Source organism: Mesoplodon densirostris, chromosome 4 (genome assembly GCF_025265405.1).
Source record: "Mesoplodon densirostris isolate mMesDen1 chromosome 4, mMesDen1 primary haplotype, whole genome shotgun sequence".
Classification (NCBI taxonomy): Eukaryota; Metazoa; Chordata; class Mammalia; order Artiodactyla; family Ziphiidae; genus Mesoplodon; species Mesoplodon densirostris.
This window is the reverse complement of record NC_082664.1, coordinates 87,464,991-87,481,782: the sequence shown is the minus strand read 5'-3', so window position 1 is coordinate 87,481,782 and position 16,792 is coordinate 87,464,991. Positions and strand designations below refer to the sequence as shown.

Genomic DNA, 16,792 nt, shown 5'->3' with positions numbered 1-16,792 from the left:
AGATCGTTATTACTGAGATCTGTCCAAGGACAAGCATTGTGGCCAGGCTTAGCTCACAAAATGGCTTAGGCCAAAAATGCCTTCTCTTATGTCAAGAAAACCATGACTGGTTCTCTTTCTCCAGGTACCCTCTACCTTATTGACTTACACAAATAGTAAATGTTTTAGGCTTTGCAGGTCATAACATCTCTGTCGTGACTACTGTACTCTGCTACTGTAGCAAAAGAGCAGCTGTAGACAGCATGTAAATGAATGGGTGTGCCTGTGTACCAGTAAAGGGTAATTTACAAAAACAGGTGGAGGACTGGATTTGACCCCAGGCAGTACTTTGCTGGCCCTTGCTTTAAATTTTAGTTCTCAGAGGCAGAATATTTATATTCTGTGACATTAACCTAGTCTGTAATTTAAAAATTAAGCCTGCCTTTGGTTTTATTCGGCTTTCAACAACTGTGTCTTGACTGTCTACTGCGGGCTCAGATGACGTGCAAAGCAGGGAGTTAAAGAGAGCCTAATATTCTTATCCCAAGAGATAATCAGTTCTTTGTGCCATCAAATACTAAATACTCTGATAAAGTAACTTGTTTAATATATCATTTCTGTACAAGTGGTAAGGAATTGAAAACTAAACTATAAGAATAAACTTTTCAACATAGTATAGACTCAAACTGGTAATATTAATGTTAATGTGACTTGGAACCCTGGTGCCAACTGTTCCTTGCCCTGTGACCAATTCACCATGTAGCCTTTGACAAGTTAGTTAATCTTCCTCAGTTTCCCCACAGGTAACTTGAATAGCAATATTAACCTACCTTAGATAATTAGGAAATCAAACTGATTAGAGACTTCACTTCTCCCTATACCCCTAGAGAACAGTTCAGTTCTGGACCAGCTCTAGTCTGTTTATGGGCCAGAAGTAGACCTGGGCCTCCATGAATCAGCCGTAGAACTAACTGGGTTTCGAAATTTGAGATATTCCAAACTGACACCGCTAGATGGCATTTTGGGAGGCTCCGAGGAGCTCCAGTTCTTTATGTCTCAGCGCAGAAAGAATTCATTGAGAGGCAAAGCGATAGATAAGAAGTGATTTATTAGAGTAGGTTGCTTGTGAGGCTTATAAGCGGGCGGGCGAGAGGGTGCCATGCCCCGAGAACTTAGTGGGCTGCAGTTTTATAATCAAAGGAAAAGTGGGGAGGGGGAAAAGACCACCTTCTTCCTCATTCTTGAGTAGATGTCATGCTTCTGTCATCAGTTCCTCCTCCATGTCAGGCAAAGGAATTTTCTTATCCCTACATGGTCAAGCCAGGACTGTCATGGTGCAATGGCAATGAGCAAAAAGGTAGTAACATATGCTAAAAGTGGCACATCGTCTCAGGTTTCAGTATAATGTCACCTTTTCCTTATATTTTTGTTTTTAGTGCATGCGGAGGAGCATGTCCTAGGAATCAATAACTTACTGAGCTCACTGGGCAGGATGTGTGTCTCATGCCACCACTGTTTTATTGTTTTGGAGCATGTCTCATGCTTCTGTTGCATGGTTTTGTTGCTAAGCAAGCCTGCTTGGTTTTGTGGTTAAATAAACCAACTTTCTTGAGTGGTCATTAACTTACAGGGGTCTCCCATACTTTTTTCTTTACTTACAGTCCCCTAGTGGGATTGACTATTTAATTTCCTACCTTGTCCCTTTACTGTGTCCCTATCAAAACCTCAGTACGGCTATGACCAGACTGTCTTTCTGAGGGAAGGGAGAGAGCGGGTAGTGAGATGTCATGGAAAGACTGGGGTTAAGGGGACCTGGACTCTGATCTGATCTGAGCCATCCCCTTCCTGTGAGTTCACAAACTAGGCTTCTCAGAGACTTCAGTCTACTCTTTTTTTTTTTTTTTACAACTTTATTGGAGTATAATTGCTTCACAATGGTGTATTAGTTTCTGCTTTATAACAAAGTGAATCAGTTATACATATACATCTGTTCCCATATCCCTTCCCTCAGTCTACTCTTTTTTTTTTTTTTTTTTTTTGCGGTACGCGGGCCTCTCACTGTTGCGGCCTCTCCCCTTGTGGAGCACAGGCTCCTCCGGAAGCGCAGGCTCAGTGGCCATGGCTCACGGGCCCAGCCGCTCCGCGGCATGTGGGATCCTCCCGGACCGGGGCACGAACCCGTGTCCCCTGCATCGGCAGGAGGACTTTCAACCACTGCAGTCACCAGGGAAGCCCCCCTCAGTCTACTCTTAAACAGAGGAATTAGATTACTTCTTACTTCTTATCTAAGGTCTTAACAACTTGGTGTTTACTTCAGTGATGCCTCACCCTAGAGCAGTGGTTCTCAAAGTTTGGTCTTATGGAGGAAAAATGTCACCTGCCATATCAGTAAACAAAGGATGTGGCCCTCAAGCCATCAGCCAGCCACTGCAGCCTCCAACTGTGCGCCCTGAGGGGATTCAGGAGGGAGAAAAACAGGATGCTGGCCCTAGATAGTTAAGGTGCATATCAAAGGAATAATTTCAATGAGCCCAGACTCTTGCATCCTCCCATACATAGAAACTTGAGAAGTCTGATTTTCTTACATAGCAGTAATCTTTTGACGTCTGACTACCTGTTTTTTTTTGTCTGAACTCCTACATATCCTGGCTCCTCCCTGGCTTAAGTCCTTAGCAAGTCTACAGAATAAAACATAATTCTCAACTTTAAGGTTGTGCATTTTTTTCCAGTCGACAGTTTCTAGACCCCAGGAGGTTCCCCAAAATCCTTTCAGAAGAGCCACAACGTCAAAACTTGAGTTCACAGTAAGAGTAAAACATTATTGTTTTCTCACTGACCTTTGCACTGATGGTCCACAGGTAAGGCAGCTAAGACTGCTGCCCCTCATAACAAGTTCAAGACAGTGGTCGGCAGTCTTGTTGGCACCACACTGTCCAAGCAGTTGTATTTTTGCCCAGCATGTGCTCACAGTGCTTTTTTTTTTTTTCTTTAAGCCAGTTTCACTTAATAATGTTCTTTGTGGGGCAGTAAAAATTTTATTCTATCTTGACCTTTGAGAACACCTCTTTTCAATAATCTGTAATATAATGGGAAGTACACATGAAGCACTTCGGTTGTGTGCAAGGTACAAAGCCCAGTGGCTGTCTCAGGGGAAAAGTACTTATGTGATGGTTGGAGTAACGAGCTGAACTGACCACTTATTTCATGGAGCATCATTTTTGCTTGAGAGAATGACTAACAGATAGACTGCAGTTTTTCAGACCATTTGGGTGTTTGGTAGATGTTTTCTCACAAAGGAACAAAGAGAGTCTCACTTCAAAGAAAACAACTGGCAGTATTTGTTACTAATGATAAAGATAGAGCTTTCAAGAGAAAATTAGAATTGTGGAAAAATTGTATCCATCCCCATGAGCTTGACAGCTTCTCCATACTTATGGTTTTCCTGATGAGATGAGGGGTGATAATGAGCATGATTTTTTTTCAGCCCTATAACAAAATGTGTCAACATTTGGAAAATCTGCGTAACTATGTGAACCAGTATTTTCCAGTGCATGAAATTTCTAAACCAAGCATAAATAAAAGAGCCATTCGAAGTGTAAGATAGACCAATGGACTTTTACAGAAAAGTTCATTAATAGGTTTCAGATTCCAGATTGCAAGAAACTCCATTTGTCAAGTTTTTGTATAGCATCAAAGAAGATCCACAATTATCTGAAAAAGCTGTTAAAATATATCTCTCTTTTCCAACTAAATGTCCACACGAGGACAGATGTTTGTCATATACTGCAACCAAACAACGAATCAAAACAGATTAAATGCAGAAGCAGATGTGAGAGTCAGCTGTCTTCTATTAAGCCAGACGTTAAAGAGATTTACAAAAGTGTAAAACAATGCTTTTCTTTTAAATTTGGAAAAATAGTTATTATTCATAAAAATATATTATTTACACTGATATGTAATGAGCTTATTACTGTTATGTTTAAGTCGGTTAATACATGTTTTGGAACTTCCCTGATGGTGCAGTGGTTAAGAATCCGCCTGCCAATGCAGGGGACACGGGTTCAAGCCCTAGTCTGGGAAGATCTCACATGCCGCGGAGCAACTAAGCCCGTGCACCACAACTACTGAGCCTGTGCTCTACAGCCCGCGAGCCACAACTACTGAGCCTGAGTGCCACAACTACTGAAGCCTGAGAGCCTAGAGCCCATGCTCCACAACAAGAGAAGTCACCGCAATGAGAAGCCTGCTCACCTCAACGAAGAGTAGCCCCCGCTCGCCGCAACTAGAGAAAAGCCCTCAAACAGCAAAGAAGACCCATAGCAGCCAAAAATAAATAAATAAATTTATTTATTTAAAAAAATTTTTTTAAATACACATTTTTTAAATTCCTCAGTTTTAATTTGTAATGGTAAGCATTGATAGCTATAATCCATGTAAAAGTTCTGGTCCTCAGTAAGTTTTAAGATGAAGGGGTCCTGAGGCCAAAAGGTGTGAGAATCTCTGCCCTAGATAATTCTGCTCATAAAGAGAATTGTTAGAGGTAATAAAGTCCTTTACAAATACAGAACTCTTTATCAAGCAGTAACGGCTGATTTTTTTTTTTCCCTTGGGCAATGTAATGGCATAATACAGGGCAGGTTTCTGAATCTCCCAGAACTTCAGGTCCCTGTCTTCATCTCCTCTTCTGTGGGACATGTGGAGGAAGTAAGACCAGCTTTGGTGGTGTGGGCCCTGGTGGCTGCCTCAAAGAATCTCCATCGATTTGAGCAGTCGGCCGTGTACATAGTCTCTCCCCAAGCCGGGAGGCAGGTGGCAGAGTGCGGGCTCAGCACACAGGCTTTACGTAAAGTCAGCCCTGAGTTTGCCCCTGGGCTTTCTCTCACTGGCTACTACCTAACTGCTTGACCTGTCAGGTTCCTCAGATATGAAATTGGAATAATAATACCTACTTCTTGAGGTGGTTGTGAAGTTACAGAGAATACATAGAAATTTTAAAATCCAGAGCCTGGCACTTAGTTATCGCTTAGTTAATGATAGCGGCTGTTATTATTGTGATAATTATTCTCTTTTTGACTCTGGTGACTTTTGATCCTAAATGTTTTGGTCATCCCAGCAAGGCTGGCTTCATGTGTTTTTTTGTGGGTTTTTTTGCGGTACGCGGGCCTCTCACTGTTGTGGCCTCTCCCGTTGCGGAGCACAGGCTCCGGACACGCAGGCTCAGCGGCCACGGCTCATGGGCCCAGCCGCTCCGCAGCATGTGGGATCTTCCCAGACCAGGGCACGAACCCGTGTCCCCTGCATTGGCAGGCAGACTCTCAACCACTGCGCCACCAGGGAAGCCCTCATGTGTTTTTTATGATCTATAACTTTCTTCCTCTTTTTAGCAAGTGTCAGCAGAGGTAACATCACCTGAGAGTGGCAGTAAGTGTAGATGCATTAAATTGCTTTAGCTCTGGGGATGGTGTTGTTCGCTCTGTTCTGTCATACGGGACACAGGGTAACCGCTGGGATTTAGTCTGTCTCAGTCTAAGGATGCTTTGGGCTGGGATTCATGGCTGGGGCTCCTATATTTGACTGTTACTTTTTACACTCTTTTGGTAACATACTTTGCCAAGGTACTATTATGTAGGATAAAATCCTCATAAGTACCTTGCCGCTTCAGTAAACTGTGGTGTGATCCTTTCTGCTAATGCCGAGTGAAGGTGCATGAAACCCTCTGTTCTAAAATTGGAGTTGAAAGCAACTTACTGTACTCAATAAACACAACTGGCTATTTTAGATCTCCAACTTCTAGTCTTTACGGAATTTTTTATAATTCATGTAGGAGAGCAGTATGGAGCAGCATTTTTTGTCATAGTTATTTTTATATGTATCCCTGTGTTTGGAAACGTGAATGTTTGTTTCTTTCCCATAGGTTGCAACAGGTTTGAAGTGACATTAGAGAAATCCAATAAGAACTTCTCCAAAAAGATTCAGCAGGTAGGCCATGATGGTGGTCACTACAAGAATATTTGACTTCTATGAGACCCTGTCAAAGCTAGGACTTTGGTAAAATTATTTATTCATCTTTGAATCCTCTGCTCTTTGTCCTCCCATTTATGCAGGGATCTCTGTCTGTCCATCAAGTACCTGAGATCCTCTTTCATGAGCAGAAATTGTGATTGCACATAAGCCAGATCCTTGTCATTGATATGGGCTTTTTAGTCCCTTTTTAGTATTGCAGTTAAAATGAACATTTGTTAAACCTTGTCAGAAGTGTTTGAGTCTAATGATTTACTATTTTCCAGATCCATGTGGTTTCCCAGTTTAAGATTCTGGTCAGCTTGTTAGGTAAGAAAAGTGGTTGCATTTGTATTTCATGTGTCAAGAAACAAAAGCTATGACCTGATAACCCTTTCATGGTTAATTTGATAGTTGTTACTTAACAATGAAACGGACACATTCCTAACCAGATGCAGCAGGGTACACAGGTAATAAAGGCACCAGCATCCCCCATATCTTGAGCTCTGTTATCCAAGAAGTATCACTTCATTCATTCATTCAATATTTATTGAGTCCTACTCTAGGCATTGGGGATACCAAGTTGAATGAGACATGGTTTCTATCTTTGAAACTTAGGTTCTGGTTTTGAAGACCAAAATGACAGAAAGTACTCATGTTACAGCGTGATAAGTTACAATGAGAATTTATAAAAAGTGTCATGGGATCTTAGTAATAGGAGGGACAGCATTGTCTAGTGGATGACTAGGGTTTCAACAGGAAGAGAGGGGTAGGCAGAGTGTTATAGGCAGAGGGAACAGCTTAAGCAAAGGCCCTGAAATCTGGCCAGACTTAGGGTATATGGTGGAGACTGGTAAGAGACAGGTGAGAGATCAGGGCCAGACTATTCCAGGCCTTGTTTGAAAAGCCATAGTTTCATGGAAGGCGGCCAGTGAGGTCTTTTCATGACAAGCAGAAGAACTAGAAACTTGCCTCATGCTCTGTACTGTTCAGCCCAGGGCCCAAATGGTAGAATCATTTTAAACTTAGTTTCTAGTCGAGAGAAAAACATTTAAATTAACTAAAACTAGCTAAGAGGCCCAAGTGAAATTATTGCACTGGCTTTGCTAGAAAAGAAATCCTTGCCATGGGTTTGTACAAAATCCACAGGGGGTTTCCTTTCTCTTGCTGGAGCCTCCTAATGTGAGTAGCTTTGAAAGGAATTTCTTGTACAAATATTGCATCACAAGTTTCCAGACTTGACAAAGACAGAGTGTAAGAGTGTTCTTTGGAAGTGAAAGAGCTCTTTAATTCAAGCCAGCCCAAATTTAAAGCAACAAAATATACAAGTTTAGAAGACTAAGTGACTTCCTAAATGTTTTCGTACTGGTCATGGACCAGAATAAGTCATTGTTAGTGAAGCTGCAGGTACATCTTCGACCAGTATTTGCCATTTGGTTCTTCTGGTTGTTACACAGTTATTTTGTGTGTGTGTGTGTGTGTGTCTTGAAGGTGGCTATACTAGAGAATTGTGATCATTTATACAGGTGTTTTACCTCCTTCCAAACAGAAAATAATATTTATGTCCATGACCTACTGACATTTCAACAAATCACTACAGTTTCCAAGGCAAAGGGAGCATCACTGTTCACATGTGACCTCCAGGTAAGTGTGGGCGAGATGAATTTTGACTTTGTGCTTTAATAAATGCAGCCTTTCCTACATCATTCCTACCATTAGATGGGAAGAATAACATTGATATCCAAACTCAGCAGAGACTCCAAAGAGAATATTTGATTTTGGATTGTATTAGAGAAATTTCCCCCTTAAAATGTTGAAACAGTTGCATTCCCTGTGTGTGCGCTACCGGACTGCTGTATTTCAGGAGGCAGCTAACCAAGGACGAAAATGCTTGCCATGGACAAACCATTAGTGGGAAATCAAGACTGTAACAGTACATGAACATAGCTCTAGGGCATTAAAGTGACTCTTGTTCTGAACGTATCATTGTGGTCTTTGTCTTTAGGGAGTTTTCGTTATTTGGAAAAGACATTTCTCCTGATTTTTGCCAATTCTTCATCCTTCTTCAAACTCTGCGTCACCCCTCTACTCAGCTTTGATCACTTTTTAGCACTTGCGGTCTATATTGACGCTGCACCGTCTGTCGTATGCTTAGGCATTTCCATCCCCCACTCCTTTAAAGGATTGACAGTGGGCCTGCTGTCACTGACACAGGCTGATCCCTGCCCCTGCAGGTATTGACAGCCATGAGCAAGAAGCATTTAAGAAAAAAAGGAGGAAGCAGTCATATAGGTTTTCCTCTCTGAATGTAAAGGCCCATGACATTTGCTGGGACCAGGGTCTCTGACTGGCAGCCCTTGGGGAGGAAGCGCTTCTCAGCCTGTTGTTTCTGAGCGCATCTTAGAGAGAATGGTGTGCTTTGGTTCAGCTTATCTGGCAGCATGACTTTGTATGACAAGGGATGTTCAGATTAGTAGCCTTTTCAGGGTAGAAAAATCTCTAATATAGTTGTCAGTTCTGGAGTCATCGTGTGCACATCCTCATTTGCTCTGGATGTCTCTTCCCAGCACACAGAGACTGGGGAGGAGGTGTTGCGGATGTGTGTGGCTGTGAAAAAGAAGCTGCAGCTCTATTTCTGGAAAGACAGGGAATTTCATGAATTGCAGGTAAAGTCCACTGTTTCCTGGTCCATGGGTTGGGTGAGAGCTGCTGCTAAGTTGACCCACAGCTTGAAAGACTTGCTTTTCAGTTCCTGTGAAGCTCAGGAGCCCAGTCTTGATGTTCTCCCCAGATGAATGCTCTGCTAGGAGTACCTATGAGTTACTTGTGCCCACTTGTCAAAGTCTCCTGGCCTTCAGAGGCAGGAGTAGGACAATTCTACATCTCTACAGATTCATTTATATCAAAGGGGCTTTTCACCTTTTCCGAATGCACCTTGTGGATCCAGTTCATGGGTGACTTGTATTTTTATTATGGGTGGTTTCCTGGCCTTGTGCTAAGAGAATTGTATTCAGATGAGGGTGAGAGTAATTTTGCAGAATGGGGGTGGAATAACAGGAAGGTCATGGTTTTTTTCCTTTAACATCTTTCCAACTGAACTCTTGCTATCTTTCTCCAGGGGGACTTCAGTGTACCAGATGTGCCCAAGTCCATGGCATGGTGTGAAAATGCTATCTGTGTGGGTTTCAAGAGAGACTACTACCTAATAAGGGTAAGATTTACTATTTTGCAAGTATCATCAGTTTACCTTGGGGAAGGTGATTATGAGTCTACCTGGGAGAGATGATTATGTGCTTCTGAACTGTAGGTCAAGAGACTGCCTTAAGTAGAGTTTTTGGCATAACAGGGTTTGTGTTTGTATGTTTGGTTACCTTTCATGCTCTAAACATCTTTCACAAATAAGATGTCTGTGTATCTTAAGCCAGGCAGAGTCAACTCTCAGTTCTCTACATAATGAATTATCCATATCCTGTATCTAGTTATTGGGCTAGATAATTAGGGCTGCATGCCTCTGTCCAGTAGCATTACCATGGACTGCTATCTTGAGGCTTCAGTGCTGAGGAATTATATACTAATTTTAGTATTAACTTAATTATTTTTAAGACTTTGAGTTTCCTGCCCCCCAAAATCTTTTAGTATATTTGTTGTAAAAATTATTTTCAGGGCCTCCCTGGTGGCGCAGTGGTTAAGAGTCCGCCTGCCGATGCAGGGGATACGGGTTCGTGCCCCGGTCTGGGAGGATCCCATATGCCGCGGAGCGGCTGGGCCCGTGAGCCATGGCCGCTGGGCCTGCGCGTCCGGAGCCTGTGCTCCGCAACGGGAGAGGCCACAACAGTAAGAGGCCCGCATACCACAAAAAGAAAAAAAAAAAAAAAAAAAATTATTTTCACTGTTTTTTTTAAGTTTCAGAAGCCATATGTGTTTATTATAGAAAATAAGAAAATATAGATAAGGAAAAGAAAAGAAGTGCAAGTCATCCGTAATTCTCCCACTCAGAAATAATCACTGTTAACATTTTGGTAATGGGCATCTGCCCTATTTACAAAAATCTCATGTTATACACATTGTTTTATAACCTGCTTTTTCTCTTAAGTGGTAAATATCCACGACATTGGTTTTTTTCCCCTCCAGTATGCAGACTGTATGTAAAAAAGGTTGGTTTACCATTCATTTTATAGAATAACAGAAATTCCTTAGCTTCATACCCCTCTCATAATCCAGACTTGACAATCCTGGAGGTCTTTCTTCCCACCTCCCACTTCCCTGCTCCCTGCTGTGTTAGCTCTTCATTGTTTACCTAGTTAATATATTTGTTCCCTGTTTATATCCCTGGACTAGCCTAATTTTATCAGCATCAGAATTGCAAGCTCCTAGGCGAGTTACTGCTGTGTAACTGACTGCATAGCCACTAGGCAGACAGGTGCCTGAGAGGAGTCTGTGAGGGGCGGGGGACGGAGCCAAAAGTTGGAAGAGGGCTCTCATTCCTCTGACTACCTTAGGTGTTGCCGTCAGCTTCTTGAGGGTGGAGTGTTCTGAGGGTGAGGAATCTTGCTTTAGGATCAGGTTATTCAAAACGTATTCATTTATTTGCAGACAGTAAAATTTATTCTTTTGGATGTGCAGTTCTGAGTTTTGACAGATGCCTCGAGTTGTATAACCACCACCACAATCAAGAGTCAGAACAGGGGACTTCCCTGGCAGTCCAGTGGTTAGGATTCTATGCCTCCACTGCAGCGGGCACAGGTTCGATCCCTGGTCAGGGAACTAAGATGCCGCATGCCGTGTGGCCAAAAAAAAAAAAAAGATTCAGAACAGTTCCATCATCCCAAGAAATTCCCTCATGCTGCCCCTTTGAAGTCAGCCCTCCTTCCACACCCCAACCTCTAGTAACCACCGATCTGTTCGTCATCTCTTATAGTTTTGCCTTTTCCAGAATGTCATATAAATGGGATCATGCAGTATGTAGCCTTTTGAGCCTGGCTTCTTTCACTTAGCGTAAATGCATTTGACATCCAACTGTGTTGTGTGTGTGTCAATATATTCTTTTTTGTGGCTGAATAGTATTCCATTGTATGGATGTACTACAGTTTGTTTATCCATTCATCAGTTGAAGGACAAAGTTTTTACAATTTTTATACATTATAAACAAAGCTACTGTAAACTTTTGCACACAGATTTTTGTGTAAACACAGGTTTTCATTTCTCCTGAGGAAATGCCTAGGAATGGGATTGTTGGGTCCCATGGTAAGTGTATAGTTAACTTTATAAGAAGCCAACAAACAAAATGGCTGTACCATTTTGTGTTCTCACCAGCATCATATGAGAGTTCCAATTGCTTTGCATCCTCCCCAGCAATTGACATTGTTAGTTGCCAGGCTAGATGCTTGTCTCCACGTTAGAGAAAAAGAGAACTGGTTTGACGTTGTGATGACAAAATTTGTCATAACAGACTCTATAATATTTCTTTATGCCAAATAAGGAATATTATTGGCTTCTGTAGGTTTGGGGTTTTAACTTGATTTTTCCGGGCCATCTGTGTTCATGCCTCTGGCTGGAGAATGATGGGTGACTCATTTTGTGTCTTCCTATAGGTAGATGGAAAAGGGTCCAACAAAGAGCTATTTCCAACAGGAAAACAGCTGGAGCCCTTAGTTGCACCTCTGGCAGATGGAAAGGTGGCTGTGGGTCAGGATGATCTCACCGTGGTGCTCAATGAGGAGGGGATCTGCACACAGAAGTGTGCCCTGAACTGGACAGACATCCCAGTGGCCATGGGTGAGACCACCATAGCTTCTCTTTCCCACTTTGGGCCACCCTCGAAGAATGGAGCCCCATTCATAGCTTTAGCAGACAGTGGTTTCCAGTGTCATTCACTCTCAGTTCCCCTTCTTGTAAGTAGAAAAGTGTTTTAGGGTTATTAAAAATGGGATATTCTGGGGACTTCCCTGGCGGTCCAGTGGTCAAGACTCTGCACTTCCACTGCAGGGAGCACAGGTTTGATCCCTGGTCAGGGAACTAAAATCCCGCATGCTGCGTGATGTGGCCCCCCCGCCAAAAAAAAAAAAAAAGGGATATTCTGGCTTTTGTAGGAAGTTGGGTTTTGCCCCAGAGGGGGAAGAATGTAAACAGAATTGTACATTTTAGGAAGTGATTGTCTACTACTACTATTTTTACCTCTTAGTTCCTTTTCTTTTACCTTCTTTTTAATGGTTTGTGTCCTCTGACAAAAAGACTGCATTTGGAAATTAGTGAAAATTTTTTACTTCGTCCTATAATCCGTATAACTCAGCATCAAAAGGTTTTTGATGTGGTAGTTATTGCTGCTCTTGTTTTTGTAGCTTAGAGGCACAGAGTGTGTTCAGGTGTGTCTGTCCTACACATCAGGTGTTTCTGCTCCTACACCTGCCTCAGGCTTCCAGCTCTCTGCGATGGTATTGCCTGGAAGCATATCACCACACTGGCAGCAATTCATTTTTAGTCCAAAGAGTAAGAATTTTAGTTACTGCTGCGGAGAGGCATACAGACGTGCTGTCTTTAAGGGCTCTAGCTCGGGAAACAAGGATTACATCTTGCATAAAGAGACGAAACAAGACCCTGCTTAAGGCATTAAATCAGATGAGTTGAGATTTGGTAGTTGAGAAAGGGGAAGTTCATTGTTCAATTAATCAGTAAGAAGTTCCATTAAGATTGCACTAGACCAGGCAAGGAGTTCAGGATCTAGCTTAAAGAAAAATTTCTTTCATTTTAGGCAGAATAGTTTGAAAAATGAGCAGAAATGCAGAAGACATGCTGATTTGTGAGAGGGCATTACAGAGAATGACCTGACTGAAACAGGTGGTGTGGATTATGGAGGAATGAGGATGGGGCCAGTTGTTAGAGGCCCACTCGAAGGTCTGAGAGGCCATTAGATTCCTAAATGGTAGAATTGATAAAAGCATCATGTTCTCGGGTGGTTATTCAGGTGGTGATTAGAGATGAATAGACCAGAAGGAAGATAAATCAAAAGGACAGTATTTTATAGGGCTCAAGATTATGTATATTCACGGGCTTCCCTGGTGGCGCAGTGGTTGAGAGTCCGCCTGCCGATGCAGGGGACACGGGTTCGTGCCCCGATCCCGGAAGATCCCACATGCCGCAGAGCGGCTGGGCCCGCGAGCCATGGCCGCGGAGCCTGTGTGTCCGGAGCCTGTGCTCCGCAACGGGAGAGGCCACAGCAGTGAGAGGCCCGCGTACAGAAAAAAAAAAAAAAAAAAAAAAAAAAAAAAAAAAAAAAAGATTATGTATATTCACAAGTTTGCCATGGGTGGGAGTGGTTAAGAGCTTCACAAGAAGCTTCGTGATGTTCTAGGGACCCTTGTTTTCCTTCAGAAGAAGAGGCTTGGTAGACTAGGTGAAGCTGTGCTGGAAGTAGGTTTCTGGTTCCCCAGAACCAGGGGACCCTGTTTTAAGACCTTTGTTAGTTCCCAGCCCCTTTGGCAGTGTTTCGCAAAAACATTTTTGTGCCTTAACACATGGAGGGAGGGAACATTCTTCCTGGGTAGGGTGGAAGAACACCATCTGACAGGAAGAAGACTAAATTTCTTATAGACTTAGATTATATTTCTGCTCTCCTCTTCACTACTGCACCCAGGCTCCAGTCATTTTGAAAGGACTCCCCATCCCTGTGCCTTCACCTGTACTGTTGCCTCTTCCTTTCTTGTCTGCCCAGCAGCGTGCTGCTCATATGACAAGGCCCCCATTCAGTGCCACTTCCTCTCAGAAGTATTCTCTGACGCACAGGCAGAATTAGTCACTTCCCCCTTGGTGCTCCCACTGCCCTTTGAGGTTTCTCCGTCATGCTAGCCACACTGTCCCACTGGAGGCAGTGAGTTGTCTGTCTCCTCTGCTCGTGCAGGAGCTCTGTGGGCTCTGGGCTCACGTCTTGGTCCACTTTGAGAGGGCCTGAAACATCACAGCCTCTTAGTAAACGCTTGCTGATTGATGAATTACTGTCATTGTCCGCCATTCATTACATGCCTGCTGGACACCAGCCAGTCTGCCAAGTTTGAAGAAACAGAGAGATCCAGACCATCTCTGTCATCAAAGACTTGGGGAGACTAAATAAATGATAAGACATGACAACCAAAAGGGTTTCTAGTATAGATTACTTCTTTTATTGAATTAGACCTTATTAAAGTGGGCCAGATTTTAAAAGGACAGAGAAACTTTACATACTTATACATATTAACATGAAAGAAAATTGTGATCGCTTTTTTTTTTTTTTTTTCGGTACGCGGGCATCTCACTGTTGTGGCCCCTCCCGCTGCGGAGCACAGGCTCCAGACGCGCAGGCTCAGCGGCCATGGCTCACGGGCCCAGCCACTCCGTGGCATGTGGGATCTTCCCGGACCAGGGCACGAACCTGTGTCCCCTGCATCGGCAGGTGGACTCTCAACCACTGCGCCACCAGGGAAGCCCGTAATCGCTTTTTTAAAATGAGGTCAGCATAAAAAAAGAATCCAGTACAAAAAAACATGCTATTACATTTTATTTTTTGGTAAGATGAAAAATATCAACATAATAACAACAATAGCATTCAAACTGATGAAGGTCTTACTAAGTCCTTAGTTTTTCCTCATTTCTGAGTTCCCTTCTGGCTTTGAAATTTTATTGTACTATTCATTTAGAGTATAAATTGTGAATAAAATATGAAAAAATTTTTATCTGAAAATAAATAATGAGGAAAATAAATTTATAGCAAGTTAGTCACACTAAGAGACTATTCTTATAAATATATTCTTTGAGGTTACATTTTTATATGATAATTGTGCCATCTAGTGGTTCATTTTTTACTAATTTTAAAAAAATTCTGGGCTTCCCTGGCGGCGCTGTGGTTGAGAGTCCGCCTGCCGATGCAGGGGACACGGGTTCGTGCCCTGGTCCGGGAAGATCCCACGTGCCGCGGAGCGGCTGGGCCCGTGAGCCATGGACGCTGAGCCTGCGCGTCCGGAGCCTGTGCTCCGCAACGGGAGAGGCCACGGCAGTGAGAGGCCCACGTACCGCAAAAAAAAAAAAAAAAAAAAAAAAAAAAAAATTCTATTTTAATTGTGGTTAAAAAAACATAACATAAAACCTATCACCTTAACCATTTTTTCTTTTTTTTTTACATCTTTATTGGAGTATAATTGCTTTACAATGTTGTGTTAGTTTCTGCTGTATAACAAAGTGAATCAGCTATATGTATACATATATCCCCATATCCCCTCCCTCTTGTGTCTCCCTCCCACCCTCCCTATCCCACACCTCTAGGTGGTCACAAAGCACAGAGCTGATCTCCCTGTGCTATGCGGCTGCTTCCCACTAGCTATCTATTTTACACTTGGTAGTGTATATATGTCAGTGAAACTCTCTCACTTTGTCCCGTCTTACCCTTCCCCCACCCCATGTCATCAAGTCCATTCTCTATGTCTGTGTCTTTATTCCTGTCCTTCCCCTAGGTTCCTCAGAACCATTTTTTTTTAAGATCCCATATATATGTGTTAGCATACGGTATTTGTTTTTCTCTTTCTGACTTCACTCTGTATGACAGACTCTAGGTCCATCCACCTCACTACAAATAACTCAATTTCATTTCCTTTCATGTCTGAGTAATATTCCATCGTATATATGTGCCACATCTTCTTTATCCATTCATCTGACAATGGACACTTACGTTGCTTCCATATCCTGGCTATTGTAAATAATGCTGCAGTGAACATTGTAGTACATGTCTCTTTTTGAATTATGGCTTTCTCAGGGTATATGCCCAGTACTGGGATTGCTGGGTGATATGGTAATTCTATTTTTAGCTTTTTAAGGAACCTCCATACTGTTCTCCATAGTGGCTGTATTAATTTACATTCCCACCAACAGTGCAAGAGGGTTCCCTTTTCTCCACACCCTCTCCAGCATTTATTGTTTGTAGACTTTTTGATGATGGCCATTCTGACCAGTGTGAGGTGATACCTCTTTGTGGTTTTGATTTGCGTTTCTCTAATGATTAGTGATGTTGAGCATCCTTTCATGTGTTTGTTGGCAATGTGTATATCTTCTTTGGAGAAATGTCTATTTATGTCTTCTGCCCATTTTTGGATTGGGTTGTTTGTTTTTTTGATATTGAGCTACATGAGCTGCTTGTATATTTTGGAGATTAATCTTTTGTCAGTTGCTTCGTTTGCAAATATTTTCTCACTTTCTGAGGGTTGTTTTTTGTCTTGTTTATGGTTTCCTTTGCTGTGCAGAAGCTTTTGAGTTTCATTAGGTCCCATTTGTTTATTTTTGTTTTTATTTCCATTTCTCTAGGAGGTGGGTCAAAAAGGATCTTGGTGTGATTTGTGTCAAAGACTGTTCTTCCTATGTTTTCCTCTAAGAGTTTTATAGTGTCTGGCCTTACATTTATGTCTTTAATCCATTTTGAGCTTATTTTTGTGTATGGTGTTAGGGAGTGTTCTAATTTCATTCTTTTACATGTAGCTGTCCAGTTTTCCCAGCACCACTTATTGAAGAGGCTGTCTTTTCTCCATTGTATATTCTTGCCTCCTTTGTCAAAGATAAGGTGACCATATATGCATGGGTTTATCTCTGGGCTTTCTATCCTGTTCCATTGATCTATATTTCTGTTTTTGTGCCAGTACCATACTGTCTTGATTACTGTAGCTTTGTAGTATAGTCTGAAATCAGGGAGCCTGATTCCTCCAGCTCCATTTTTCTTTCTCAAGATTGCTTTGGCTATTTGGGGTCTTTTGTGTTTCCATACAAATTGTGAAATTTTTTGTTCTAGTTCTGTGAAAAATGC

At 42.3% G+C, this 16,792-nt stretch overlaps 1 protein-coding gene across 1 annotated transcript in view; it reads left to right on the top strand.

The window, feature by feature from the left end:
* VPS39 (VPS39 subunit of HOPS complex) overlaps positions 1 to 16,792 on the top strand; it is a 48,993-nt gene that overhangs the window by 9,985 nt on the left and 22,216 nt on the right. Inside the window, exons 3-8 of the mRNA XM_060096670.1 lie at positions 5,894 to 5,958; positions 6,267 to 6,309; positions 7,529 to 7,623; positions 8,547 to 8,645; positions 9,098 to 9,190; positions 11,571 to 11,754. Of these exons, the coding sequence (XP_059952653.1) occupies positions 5,894 to 5,958; positions 6,267 to 6,309; positions 7,529 to 7,623; positions 8,547 to 8,645; positions 9,098 to 9,190; positions 11,571 to 11,754 (579 nt within the window). The remainder of the gene's footprint in view (positions 1 to 5,893; positions 5,959 to 6,266; positions 6,310 to 7,528; positions 7,624 to 8,546; positions 8,646 to 9,097; positions 9,191 to 11,570; positions 11,755 to 16,792) is intronic.